This window comes from Pipistrellus hanaki (genome assembly GCF_964339955.1).
Source record: "Pipistrellus hanaki genome assembly, chromosome: 17".
NCBI classification, from domain to species: domain Eukaryota; kingdom Metazoa; phylum Chordata; class Mammalia; order Chiroptera; family Vespertilionidae; genus Pipistrellus; species Pipistrellus hanaki.
Window position 1 is genome coordinate 38384996 of NC_140519.1, and position 14380 is coordinate 38399375.

The following is a 14380-nucleotide window of genomic DNA, read 5'->3' on the forward strand; positions in this document are numbered from 1 at the left end:
CGATGAGCCACGAGGCTGCAGTGGGCACAGGGATGGATCTTGGTCCATCCCCAAGCCCCTGCCGCATGACCCTCAGTCCCCTCTCTGCTGGCAACCCTGCTCCTGCTGCCTCTGCTCCCACTCACTGACCGAGCTGGCGCCGCTTGCACCTGCTGACAGCGAAGAGCGATTGGAGCTGGCGCCAGCAGTGGGCATGAGCGGGAGGTGCGAGTAACAGCTGCTGCCCTGATAGCCCCTCAGGAGCAGGGGAAGGTGGAGAAGCCCTGAGGGGCAATCAGGGCCAGCAGCATGTGCGAATGCTGGGTGGGACCATAGTACAAGACAGCAAAGAATTTTAAGTAAACACTATAGGCTTACCCCAATGACAGCAACCAGTGCCCCACCTTGGTCTGCTCACCTGCTCCACCATCCTGTCGCAGCCAACACCCACCATGTTCTGTGCTCTGCCGCCTGTTGCCAATGCCCAATGAGTTCCCCGTGCGCCCCTTGATGGTTAGTGCATGTCATAGCGACCGATTGTCCCGTTGTTCTGCCAATCATTCTCTTTGCATATTAGGGTTTTATATAGATAGATAGATAGATAGATAGATAGATAGATAGATAATAAAAGGCTAATATGCAAGTTGATCTAACTGCAGAACAACTGGTTGCTATGACACACACTGACCACCAGGGGGGCAGATTCAGAAGCTGGCTCATGGCTGGTGAGTGCAGCAGTGGCAATGGGAGCCTCTCCTGCCTCCGCAGCAGTGCTAAGGACCCCTCAGGGGATGTCTGCCTAAGCTTGCAGTTGGGCATCCCCAAGGGGCCCAGGACTGCGAGGGGGCGCAGACAGGGCTGAGGGACCCCAATCTCCCATTCCCCAGTGCACAGATGTTGTACACTGAACCTCTAGTATTTACATATTACAGTCATTCATTTATAATCTGCAGTGAAGTTTTTCTCATTAATATTGAATAATTTAATATATTATCAGAAACTCACATATCATCAAACATTTACGGATCCTCTCATCAGTGTGCCCAGCACTGCACCAGCTCCTTAGTGATGGCCAGAAGTGAAATTATATGTCCCAGTCCAATTAGCAGTCCTCCATCTGATAAAGAGGCAGAAACAACAGCTGCCCATTTGGGGGTATTTACTATAAGCCAGGCACTGTGACCGCCCTCTTTAGCTGCATTAACTCTCTGATTCATCAGACTAACCCTTTGAGATAGGATTTGTTATCCCTGTTTTACAGATGAGGCTACCATGTAGCTTTAGAGAAGTTTGTAATTTGTCTGGACTCATACAATTAGAAAGTGTTGGACTTGACCCCACATCTGTGTGACTCAAGAGCCAATAAATTGGTTTAATAGGATCTGATACGGCCATAACATTACATTTGAAGAGAAAATACATCCTTAAAAAGAAGCATAAGTAAAGTAAAATCACCAAGAAGGAGAGAACAATTCTCAGACAAGTGCCGCTTGTTATGAGTATTGATGGATATTAAATGTGTGCCAGCTACAGCCAGCTCAGAAGGGCCACTCCCGACATGGAAACAGCAGGCATCCATAGAGTGGGTTAAACAAACTAGTCTGTTCAAAGAACAGGGGGGAATTGTTTTTGTTTCAAACAGCTTATGCTGGATTTTTTTTTTTTTAACAATAATCTGTATCTCTCTCAACAATGTAAAATCAATAAATAGTATTTGAAAAAATTTAATGACTCTGACATTGTTTTGATTTAACAACCCTTTAACATTTTCACAAACAACTTATAATAATTTGTAGCATGTGGAAAAATAATAATATATTTACAAATACCATTAAGGAAGAGCCTTTTTAAAAAAGATAAGCAATACCCAGTACTTTGGGGAAATTTTTTTTCCCATTAACAGTAGTAATATTAATTTAGAATGGTGTTGACATTATTCTATAAACTTAAACTTTTCCTACCATTTCCTTTACCTAGCATTTCTACTACTAGGAGCCTGTCCTGAGGAAATATTATTCGATATTTGTCATAGATGTTTGTTGTCAAAAATTGAAAACTTGAATGTCTAATTATATGGGAATGGTTAAATAAACTTGTTTCAAACACTAAATGAAATATTGTGCAGCCTTTCAAAGTGGCATTTATGAAGAATATATTAGCTTGGAAAAACATTGGGTTACACACTTTGTCTCTGCAGTGTGATGTTAACCATAAAGGGTGAGAGGAACCTTTGCACAGGTTGGCAGAAAACTGGGAGGAAATGCACTCAAGTGTTACCATTGGTTATGTTTGGTGCTAAGATGGGGGTGGGACGATTGGGGTTTTCCTCGGATTTTCCATGGTTACGTCAATGGAAAAGAAAGTGAAACATCTACCGTGTTTCCCCAAAAATAAGATCTAGCACATGGAAAGATAAGACATCCCCTGAAAATAAGACCTAGCGCAACTTTGGGAGAAAAAATTAATATAAGACACTGTCTTATTTTCGGGGAAACAGGGTAGCTGCCGAGCAGCATATAACAGACTGATGGTTGGGAGACCTAAGAACTTGGAACAAAGAACCAAAGGAAGGTCTTGGGGCTGTGCTGCCAGGGTGACCATTGCTGCTGCCGCCAGCAGATTCTATTCTCCTCAGAGCGCATCCTGGATGGAAGGCTCTGAGGATGAGGAGACTTTTGTGCACCAAGAAAAATCCACCTTTCAGGGCTTTAATTGCTTACATTTTATTTTTACATTTACCGCTGTTTCAAGTCATATTGTAGAGCAAAATAAACATTTTGAATGGCATATGTTTACCTTAGTTCACTTTTCTTTGTCTTTCATAACTTTTCCCTATCTTTCTTACTATCCAGAAACCTATAAACCAGTTTTATAATGACATGGCTAAACAGTGGAAACTACTATTACCTAACATAGAATTCCAACCAACAATAATCATGACTTGGAAATAGTTTATTGTACTACTTGGAAAATCACTGTAAAGAATACTAATTCTTTAAAGAGGCATGTTTTATATATATATATATATATATATATATATATATATATATACACACACACACACACACACACACACACACACTACTTTTTTTTAGTCCAAAGAAAGAAAGTCAGACACTCAAAAGTATATTTTAATGTCAGAAATGCAAATTTGATGCTTTCCCTCACATATTGCCTTGGCATTTTAATATGAATAATTTTTTGAATGGGCTCCTCGTTTGTTTTTATGATTATTCCGTTACAAGTTATACTACTAGACTACCATGTTCTAAACATGTTTATATAACATCCTTTATGTAATAACACTTGGGATGTAAGTAGCTTAAAATGTTTTCATGTTTTTCCCTGCAGATCTCTAAGCAAGAACAGAAAAAAATGGATACATTTGACGGAAGCGTGGCTGACACCTCATCTCGGTGCAGCGGTGCCCAGGACAGCGGCATTGGCAGTGACAGCGTTAAAATCAGAATCGTGCAAATCGAGCAACACAGTGGGACCAGCCAGCACCGCATCGCCCGTCCCTCTCACCAGTCATCGATTGTGAAAAACCTAAATTTCATTCCCTTTGACATATTTATTACTGCAAGTAGGATCTCACTAATGACGTATTCCTGTATGGCCTTACCCAAATCGAAATCTCAAGAACAGAAGGATAACGAAAAAGCAGGCAAGAGCTCATTAAATCTCCCAGAAGGCGATTCAGATGTTGCTAAATCCAGCGAGGCATGCATTTCCACAGTCACAGCAGAAGATCTCTTAGGCAGCAACATGTCCTTTCCCTCGGGGAAGAAAATGGGGGCCATCTCTCTGGAAAGTCTTCATGCAACGACGCGGTCATCTGCGAGACAGGCACTCGGTGTGACCATCGTTCGGCAGCCGGGACGAAGAGGGGCCGGTAACTTGCAGCTAGAACCCTTTTTACACATTGTCGTCTCCCAGCCGTCTTTGCTTCTGAGTTGTCACCACCGAAAGCAGCGAGTCGAAATGACCATCTTTGATGCTGTGCTTAAAGGGGTGGCCTCCGATTACAAATGTACAGGTAAGAGCCTTCGACTTGACTGGAGTGATAATAGCTGCTATTGCATACTAAGTTTTATTCCCACTTTCAAGGTTGATCAGCCGGCAGACCAGACAAGACTTCTTTCTCTACAGAATGTGTAATTTGGAAAGCTCATGTTCTAAAGCTGAATCATGTTTAAGTTAGTGTCTGAAATGTATCAAGGTGTAAACCCTCATGTCCTTACTATACCTCTGGATTTTTTTTTATTTTTTTCCCCCGGAAGCTAAATGAAAAAGGTCTCTTTTTGGACTAAAAAATGCTTGACAATTTCCAGTGATTGGGTAGCAAAGGGTTTTTTGTTTTTTCATTTTCATTTTTTTTTTCATAGTAATAGCCTGTAGGTGTGCTTTCCATGTCAATGCAGCTATCCAGGTAAAAAAAAAAAAAAAAAGAGCCTTAGAAAATGGCATTTATTGTTTTTGGTATTTTGATCTAATCATCTTGCTATATCAGCATAGTAATAAGTGCGTTTGAGAAGGTTTATTTGTAAGCTCAGATGATTTAAAGTTTTGTATGCAAATATAAAGCACATGTATTGGTGGTGTTGGGCAGCTGGCTCTTGTTGCCCCATCCATACCTTTCTTATAACCAGAAAGCATCCTAATATAATAATTTTAGTGAACTTCTGACACCTGTTGTTTGTTGAGATTAGGCAAGTGACCAGGGCTTTAGATTGAAGACATACTGGCGGTTAAGTAACAAGGGCTTAAGTGACAACGTAGAGTTAGCTATTTGTCCAGAAAGACTGGAGAAAGTGGCTGAGTCACCTAAAACACGGTATTGGAAGAGGACCCTAGCAAGCTCAGGTCTGATTCAGGCATGTAATTGCTGTCAGGTGGTTCCATCTGGAAGCTGGAGGCCTGTGGTGGGCATTTGGAGACTTCGTCCAATCTGGTGGTTCATGCTTGGCATTAGAAGAACCACGATGGCAGGTGTGAGGATTAGGATTCAGTCCAAAGAAGTCAAAGCCCTCACAAGTGCAGTGCAAGTCCTTGCTTTTGACAGGGTGACAGGCCAGTTGCTGCCTGGAGTAACTTAGGTCAGTGGTCGTTAAACTCATTAGTTAACAGAGCGGCAAATCGCAGCTCTCGAGCCGCATGTGGCTCTCAAGCCACAGTTTGCCGACCACTGACCTAGGGTTACCTTCCAGACTGCCTGGTGCTGCCTCTGGTTCCCACTGGCTCGCAAGGGCCAGTTGCTACACTTGGTACTGCGAAAGACAGAGTTGTTAAACCACTTAGTTTAAGTCGGCCATAAGGAGAGTATTTATGCCACAGATATTGGCAAATGCTGTCAATCAGCTTTTTTCTGAGGGCCAGTTAAACATGTACCAGCAACCACTGCCTCGCTTCCTCAAACATGTTCTCCTGTACTGAGGCCTACAATACAGTAGGCATTTCAGGGGAACTGGAATGAGAGCGGAGTAAGGCAGTTGATTTTACATGATCTGGGGACTTATGCTGATACCGGATACTTGCTGAGCATTGGCCAAAACTCGGTGCAGGATGTGGAGGATGAAACTCAGTTTCAAGCCCCGCCCTAAGTTCTTTCAGCTGTAGTCACTTCATAGGTGGACGATTCAGAGGTCTGTACAGAGAGATATTTATACTAGATTCAGCAAAGTTATCGAGGCTCACATCAAAGATGTATATTTGAATCAGTTCCTAGGTCAGAATAACTAAGTACTTTTTGTTTTTTTAAAAATCCTTGTGTGTAGGCCGGCATGGACCCCAATTTCAGTAGATGAAGCTTAGAGTGAAGGTTATGGGCCAGACTCAGTAAAGGCTTACATGATAGTTATCTATTTAAATTATCATGTTTCTTAAAAATGCAGTTAGCAATTTGGAGAAACTTATCAGAAAGGAAGTAGTTAACATATAATGGCTTAAAAAATGAAACTTAAAAATTTTTTTAAAATTATTGAGTAGTCAATCTGTGCCAGGCATTGTACCAGCTGCTTTGCATGCACGATCTCATTTAGTCTTTATCACAACTCTAAGGGGAATGTTATATCCCCATCTGAAAGAGGAGGAAACTAAAGTTTAGAGAAGCCAAGTAACTTGTCCAAGATTACAAACCTAGCAATAAACAGCTAAAATTCAAAGCCAAGATTCGCTGGACTCCTGAGTCTGTTCACAAAGCCTGTCTGGATCCCTAGAGTGGAGAGAAAGGTGACAATCAAAATTCTCAGATTCCAGTGTCCCATTTCAGACAATGCAAGTGTTTTATCTGGTGAACTTGTGTGTGTTAAATGTGCCCATGATGTGGCTGCACTGTACAGATTCTAACTCTGTCTCTTACAAAGGTGTGGGCCTACCACCTAAAGTGATCGTGAACTTGAAAAAAAAGATAATTCGTGAAAGTACTTATCATTGAGCCCAACATGAATGTTTGCTGCTACTGCTTACCTGTTACTTTATGGTAGAAAGTTTACTACACTGGGAAGCAAAAAGCCTGTAATAATATTGGCCCTGCCATTAACTAGCAAGTGATCTTAGCCAGGCAGTTCTCTTCTTTTGGTTTCTGTTTCCTTGTCAGTAAAATGTGATGACTATTCTAGATATTAACAAGGCCCATTACAATTTTAAAGTTTTATTAGTCAGTAATTTGGAAGTCATCTCCCCACACTCACCTTTCTAAAAATGAAGTATATATACTGCTTTCTCCTCGGATAGTGGATATGTGTAAGCCACTACCCTATCAGATTAAAATTTATTTGTACTTCTCTTAAAAATGCATATTTTCTTTTGATATTCCAGTGGAACACTAATTAATTTATTCAGTGTTTTAAATACATACATTTTATTAAGTGCTAATTAAGTTATTTTTTAAAATAACTTATCTGGAGAATTTCTATTTTAAATTGCTTACTTGAATGAATTACTCAGTTTCGTTATCTGGAAACATTTCATGTAGCCCTTTTCCTTCTTGAACAGAAAGCACTGTTCCATGTCCAGTATTCTCTTGAAGCCCTGAAACAGCCCATGTGGGTAAGAAAAAAGAGAAAAATGTGAGTGAATATAATGTTAACAGTCATGGGGAGGAGGAGCTGGAAGTGGAAGGGACCCGTTTCATTTCTGGATTCTAAAGTGAAGGAGGCATTGCAGTGTCTTCATTGGAAAGACAAAAGGGGTCTCAATCACCATGACAGTAGCTTTCTGAGAACGGTCAAAGAACAGTCATCATACGTCAAAAATGAAAGTGTATAGCATACTGGCATGCCTTTCTGCAGTGTTCATGCATCAGGTCCTCAATATCATTTCATTCAACGTCATATTTTTATAACATTGATGAGATACTGTAGGAACTTAACTCTTGTTCCTATCAATTAGCTTGTAAAATTGGTTTCATTGTATGTTGTGTTTCTCAAAGTCACAGAATCTATGGATGACACTTAGGGAGGACTTACTGTACTTTCTCCCTTGATACTGAAATTAATCCTTTCCCATAAGGTAACTCACGTGGCAGCCAGCCAATAGCAGTTTTAACATGTATGTGCATCTCAATGATTGCCCCAACTGAGTATGTCAGACATGACTTAATAATTATACTAATTATGATTAATGATGAAAGTTTAGCAGAATATGGAACTTCATGACCATGGGAGGCTGTGCCAGAGAAGCAATTTGGAAAAGCTTAGTATCATTTGTATGCTAATGATGGAGTAAGAAAAGCTGCTTGGATTCAGAGGAATGAAATAGGTCTGCTCTTCAAATTATTTTTTCTAAATTATTTGTAGTTTGATCTCTGGCTGCAATTCAGAATAATTTTTAGCATTCTATTTAATTTATCTGTTTTTTGGCTTTATTTCTTTGTAATATGTTTTATTGGTTGCACTGGAGTTTACAATTAACATGCCTAATCTTGCCGAAGCCGGTTTGGCTCAGTGGTAGAGCATCGGTCTGCGGACTGAAGGGTCTCAGGTTCGATTCCGGTCAAGAGCATGTACATTGGTTGCGGGCACATCTCCGGTAGGGGGTGTGCAAGAGGCAGCTGGTCAATATTTCTCTCTCATCGACGTTTCTAGCTCTCTCTCTCTCTCTCTCCCTTCCTCTCTGTAAAAAATCAATTAAAAAAAAAAAAAACATGCCTAATCTTTTATTCTATTTAGTGGTTACATTTTATCACTTCAAGGAAAATGTAGAAGCCTTACAATCATATAGATTTCCTATCCTTTGCCACTTATGTTTTAATTATCACGTATACTATGTCTGCATATATTGAAAATTCTACCAGATAAATTTTTATCTTTGTTTCAATAATGTTACATATTTTAAAGAACCAAAATGGGGAAAACTTTTATATATATATATATATATATATATATATATATATATATATATATATATATATATATATATATATTCCTTACCTGAATATATGTTTTTATTGATTTGAGAGATAGAGAGAAAGGAGAAGAGCAACAGAAAAACAGGGATGTAAGACAAAAACATCTATCAGTTGCCTCCCACACCTGCCCCAACCAGGGATGGAACCTGAAATCTAGTCATGTGCCCTGGTCAGGAATTGAACCCACAAAGCTGCAACCAACAGACCCTCCCAGACTGGGCAAAAATTAGCCTATTTTATTTTTTCCCTGTGCAGAGCTCTTCCTTCATTCCTCACATTCCAAGTTTTTCTCTGTTATATTTTCCTTCAGCACTACGAACTTCCTTTAGCATTTCTGTTAAAGCAAGCCTTCTGGCAAGGAATTATTTTAGTTTTTTATGATCTAAGAGTTATTTTCTTTCTAATATTCCTGAAAGGTATTTTTGGAAATGGAATTCTGGATTGTCATGACTTCCAGCACTTCAAAAATACTGTATGTTCCACTGTCTTTTAGCCTCTGTGGTTTCTGAAGAGAAATCCATGTTAATTCCTGTTATTATTTCCATGTATGTAATGTGTTATTTTCTCTATCTGCTTTCAAGATTTTTTTCCCTTTATTTTAGGTTTTGTGCAGCTAGATTATGATGTAACTGGGTTTGATTTTTTTTTAATTTATCCTTTTTGAAGTTCTCTGAGCTGGACTCTGTAAATGTATGTTTTCAAATTCAATTTAGGAACCTTTTGGCTATTATTTCTTTAAATATTTTTCTGCACCATTATTTCTCCACTTTGGGGACTCTAGTGTTAAAACTATTTTATATTATCCCACTGATCACTGAGACTCTTTTTTTTTTTTTTTTTTATCTCTGCTCTTTACATTGGATAATTTCTGTTAAATTTCTCAGTTCTAAAATGTTTTTTTGTTTCTTTTTTGTAGTTTGTTTCTTTTCTAAAAACTATATTTCCATTCATTTCCAAGTGTGTTTACCTTTACCTCATGAAACATAGTTATAACACCTGGTAAAGTCTTAAACGCTTGTCACTGCCACCACATGATAGCCACTGCCCTCCCTGTTACACTCACATAGCCACCTTGGGGCAAAATTAGGAGAGAACAATGAAAGAAAAGTAGCTGGTGTCCCCTATATTCTCAAACCCTACGGGCATTATTTCCCATCAGGGATTCTGTTGGATTTTTGGCTGTTCTTGCCATCACTGTGCACCACAATTTAGGACTCACTCTCAAGTCAAAGTAATAAGAGAGAAGATGAAAAACAGAACAAAAGAAAATGGGCACTGGTGGTGGTTCAGTGGCACACTGAAGGGTCTAGTGTTTGATTCCTGGTCCAGGGCATGTAGCAAGCTTGATCCCCAACCCTAGTTGAGGTGCAGGCAGGAGGCAACCAATCCATGTTTCTCTCTCACATCAATGTTTCTCTCTCTCTCTCTCTCTCTCTCTCTCTCTCTCTCTCTCTCTCTCTTTTTCTCTCCTCCTCCCTCCCTCCTCATGCTCCTCCTCCTCTTCTCTCTCTCCCACTCTCTCTAAAATATCAATAAAAAAATATTACTGGATGAGGATTAACAAAACAAAACAAACAAAAAAAAGAAAATGGGAAACTCACCACTATATGGGTCATTTTGAGGCCCTTCCCAAATCCGCATTGTTCTTGTTTACTTTTCTGAGTCCTCAGGTGTTTGTTTTTGTATTTTTTTCAAAGTTTTACTTGTAAGAAGCATGAGAGTTAGGTTGCAGTGAACTTATTCCAGTTTTGGCTGGCACCAGAAATCCTGCAATTTAAAATAATAAAAATATTTCCTAGTCCATTAGCCAACACATGGCTTTCTGAGAAACTTAATACAGGATTTCCCCCCAAAGTGATACTTTAATATCTTTACATCTATAAGCACAGATCAGTTAAATGTATTGTAATGAATAATTACTGCTTTCAGGGAGTTGTCAGCATTAACTTGATTCTGCCCATGTCACCACTACACAAAGAAAGTGCCCAAATACTCCGAGGGTGGTAGTAGTGTTTGCTCTGTGTGTTCCGTAGGGATATTCTCTCATGTATTATAAAATCGAGTTAGAAGAGGAAATTCTGTGAAATTCATTGTCCCTCCTGTCATGTTGCCTTCTCAGCACATGTGACTGACATATATACATATATGTGTGTGTTATATACAATTTATACACATATATTAAAAAAAACCCTAAATTTACTATGAGTAGCTACCCAGAATAGATAATAGAGTCTATGTTTATACCTATAGCTATATCTATTTTAGAAACCTGAAGTGAAATAAGAATGATGGGTTGCTTATAATTTTCAGTGATAAAGCATAATCCCCAATCTGCACAATTTAGTTATTTTAAATTATGCCAGTGATACCTGTGTGTGTGTGTGTGTGTGTGTGTGTGTGTAGCTTTGTTTTACTCTCCATAATTTAAAAAAATGACAGATTAAAGGCTAAGTTACCAACTTGAATTTCTTTTGCAGCTATTATTATTAATAACCTATAGGTGGTTTTCTACTTAGTTCAGATAGATAATACAACTCTGAGTTAACAGCTTTCTTTTTAAAACATTGGCATCATGTGCCAGGAGGCTTTTCCCTGCGCTCCTCACCTGGAGCAACCTCTGCCCGAAGCGGCGCCTGCCAGCGCTCCCATGCGCAGCAGCTGGGTTATTGGCAATTCTCATTTAAATAAAGATGTATGTAGTTGTTTTTAACATAATCGTATTAGTTGTGTTTATAAATATTTAAAAATTGGTATTTGTTTTGTTTAAGGTAATAGAGTCCAGATTGGAAATTGCCTCATATCTTGACTATGCGGCCCAAGGCAGCCTCAAAAAGTCATTTTTCTTCTTGTTTGTTTAGAGCCTTTTGTTTGTTTTTGAAGAAATGACTGTGCCATCTGGTCAATTGTGAAGGAATTGACCCATCCTGGTGGAATTTAACTAACCCCCCTGCTTCCTTAGTACACAGCCAGTCAGTCAGCCCAGTATCTTATTACCCATTAATGTGTTCTAGGAACTAACAAACTGATTTGAAAACAATGCTTCTGCCCTCTTGCAACTTCTCTACCTTATTATAACTTTTCAAGCTTCAGTAAGATTAAACTACAGAAATTAAAGTTGATTAGAATTTATCATACTGAGAAATATGAGTTTTCTAAATGTTTCAACTAAGATTTCAGGTCCAGTTAAGAGGCAAACATGGAATAGAACTGAGCTCACTGGATTGTTTTTTTTTGGGGGGGGCGGGGGGTTGTTTTTTTAGATCTCACTTTGGAGTCATTCATTCCTGGGTTCTAATCCCCTCTCTGCTTCTTATAGCTGTGTAACCGTGGCCAAGTTACTTAACTTCTCTAAACCTCAGTTCCTGATCTCTAATATGGGGATAATACAGACAGCAACCTCCTAAGGCTGCTGAGAAGATTAAATAATGTATATAGAGCTTGTGGCTTAAGTGTGTAGCCGAGGGCTCAATGAATGTTCTTATTACTATTGTTGCTTTTAGCATCATTGTTAATATCTTCAATCCAATTTTAAAATAGTGGTTCTAATAGCAAAAATAATTCATATCACTTCAGTGCAATCATTGCTATTGTGTAATTTTTTAAATTGAAGTTACAGTAATTGACTTCTTTACTCTTTTGTGAATTAGGTCTGCAGAAAATGTGCCAAAGACATTTGAGTAAACCAACAGTTGGAAAATCATAAACTGGCTTCTTACACCTCATAAATCATATCTTGATTTCATTTCGTTATTGTGACTTTAAGAGAAGGATTGAGTTACATGTCTCTTTAGAATTAAAGGTTTTGCTAATGTCCCTGGAAAGGCTTAGCATTAACCTGTGACTTTAATGTCATAATGATCATAACTTGAACATTTATCTGAAAATTTAGCTGCTGGGAACATTTCTTGCTGACCTATAATGTGAAATGAAATTATTACTTTGACAGGAATAGCAAGTAAGTAGGTCTATTAAATGAGAGGCACTCAACGAGAATTGTGCTGAGAAAGTTAAATAAGAAGTGACCCAGCCCAGCCAATGTGGTTCAGTGGTTGAGTGTCAACAATGAACTAAGAGGTCATGGTTCAATTCCCAGTCAGGGTCAGGGCTCATGCCCCGGTGGCAGGCTCCATTCCCAGTGGTGGGTGGGCAAGAGGCAGCCAATCAATGATTCTCTCTCATCTTTGATTTTCCTATCTCTCTCTCCCTCTCTTTTCCTCTCTGGAAAAAATAAGTGACCTAGCCAGTGGGGGAAACTAATGTATGGGGAAGGGTATTGAGATGAAAACCAATAATTTTTACTTTTAGTCTTGGCTGTAATACTCTTGGCTTTTTTATGCAAATAACTAATTTTTTGGTGTTTTAGTTTTCTTATCTCTAAAATGGGTATAATAATATCTTTTTTTTTTATAGTTTAATCTGAGCTCCAAATGAGACAATATTTATGCAATGCCTTGGAACTATGAAATGTTCTTCAGCTGTAAGTTGGGACTTCTGGAATTAGTAGTAGTAGAAGGGATAGCTTAATAGACCTTCTTTTTTGGACATGAGGAAAATATTAGTGTCCTGGCCTTTTTGACAACCATTTTAACTAATATTTACTTAAAATGAATGAAAATGGGAGGAATCACTCACAGCCACTGGTTTGGCTTTGATATTACAGAACTGACTTTGCTCAGAGAAGAGAATAGGCTTATAGTTGGGATTAAGTTGGTCTTCCTTGGGTATAGATGACTACATTTCTTTACTAGGCAGCACCCTATATTCACGTGTACTGAATTTAATCAGATGTTATCCTGCAAAACATCTGAAATGCACATTTGTATTCAACATGAAAACAGTTAAACAGGAAAGATATCAAGAACACCTCAGAACAGCATAGAAGACAAATTAAGAAGAATTTATTAAAATGCTATTTCATATAATAGCATCAACTTGTCAATGAAGTGGGAGAGAAGGAGGGAAGTAGGAAATCTCACCTACTACCCTGATTCCTTGTCAAGTAGTTTCTCACCACCTGCTCTTTCTAGCTGTGGGCTCTGCTTGGTCTTCCTGGAAAAAAAGGAATAAAGAAGGAAGGAGGGAAATTGCAGGCCTCAGGCACTCACCATGCGTTTTTATAAATTATTTTAAAGGGTCATTTTGATCTAGTTGTATAAAGGTTGATATACCCAGATCCTTTTGTAAAGGAGTCCAACTTCTAGTTTTAAAAATGCAAAGAAATCTACTTTGGCTTGCAGACCATTTGCTTCCTTGTAGAGTATTTGCTTCCTGTATGTGGGCCAAATATTTCTAAGGGATGGGAAAGAGGGTAAGACTATAGTTTCGGTAATTAATCAAAACCAAAGAGAAGGGAAGTTGTCGAGTCTATAATTTCTCATAGCTAGGAGTATTACAGGGAAGTAAGTATATTGGCTAGTATTTTAAATCTCAATTATCCTTTAAAAAATTAAATATAAATATGCTTACTATATTTCAGATCAAAATTGGGTATAATTTTCATAATAAGCAAAGATTTTTATTTTTTACCTTTTGTATCCCTCTTATATTAGATCAGTAATGAAAAGACATTTTCAAAATCAAAAGACAAAAACAAAACAACTAGGAAGAGTAGATACTTGAAAGTCCTACCACACACTCCTATTTTGTTTAGAGTTTGAGTTTAAGAAACAAAATAGTGACTGTTTATTGGACTCCTATTGTGATATGCCCCATAGGACACATTACACATATTATCTAATGTAATATTCTCAACAACCCTGCAATTTAGTTTATTATCCCCATTTTGCAAACAAAGAAACTGGAACTCAGCAATGTTCAGATTCAACTCACCCCCACTTCAAGGAGTGAGGACTTACACCCAGGTCTGTGTGCCTTCAGAGCTCATGTTGTTCTCATTACCCTACATTTTATCCTGTTATAAACTGACATAAACTCTCCTCTGGAACAAAATGTGAGGAAGCTCCATGAACTCACTCTTGAGTTCAGTAAGTC

At 38.5% G+C, this 14380-nt stretch overlaps 1 protein-coding gene across 5 annotated transcripts in view; it reads left to right on the top strand.

The window, feature by feature from the left end:
• Window positions 1-14380, top strand: part of VPS13B (vacuolar protein sorting 13 homolog B) — a 522947-nt gene that overhangs the window by 341672 nt on the left and 166895 nt on the right. For all 5 annotated transcript variants that reach the window (XM_084864486.1, XM_084864483.1, XM_084864485.1 and 2 more), the window contains one exon: window positions 3331-4018. In XM_084864486.1, coding sequence (XP_084720612.1) covers window positions 3331-4018 — 688 coding nt within the window. The remainder of the gene's footprint in view (window positions 1-3330; window positions 4019-14380) is intronic.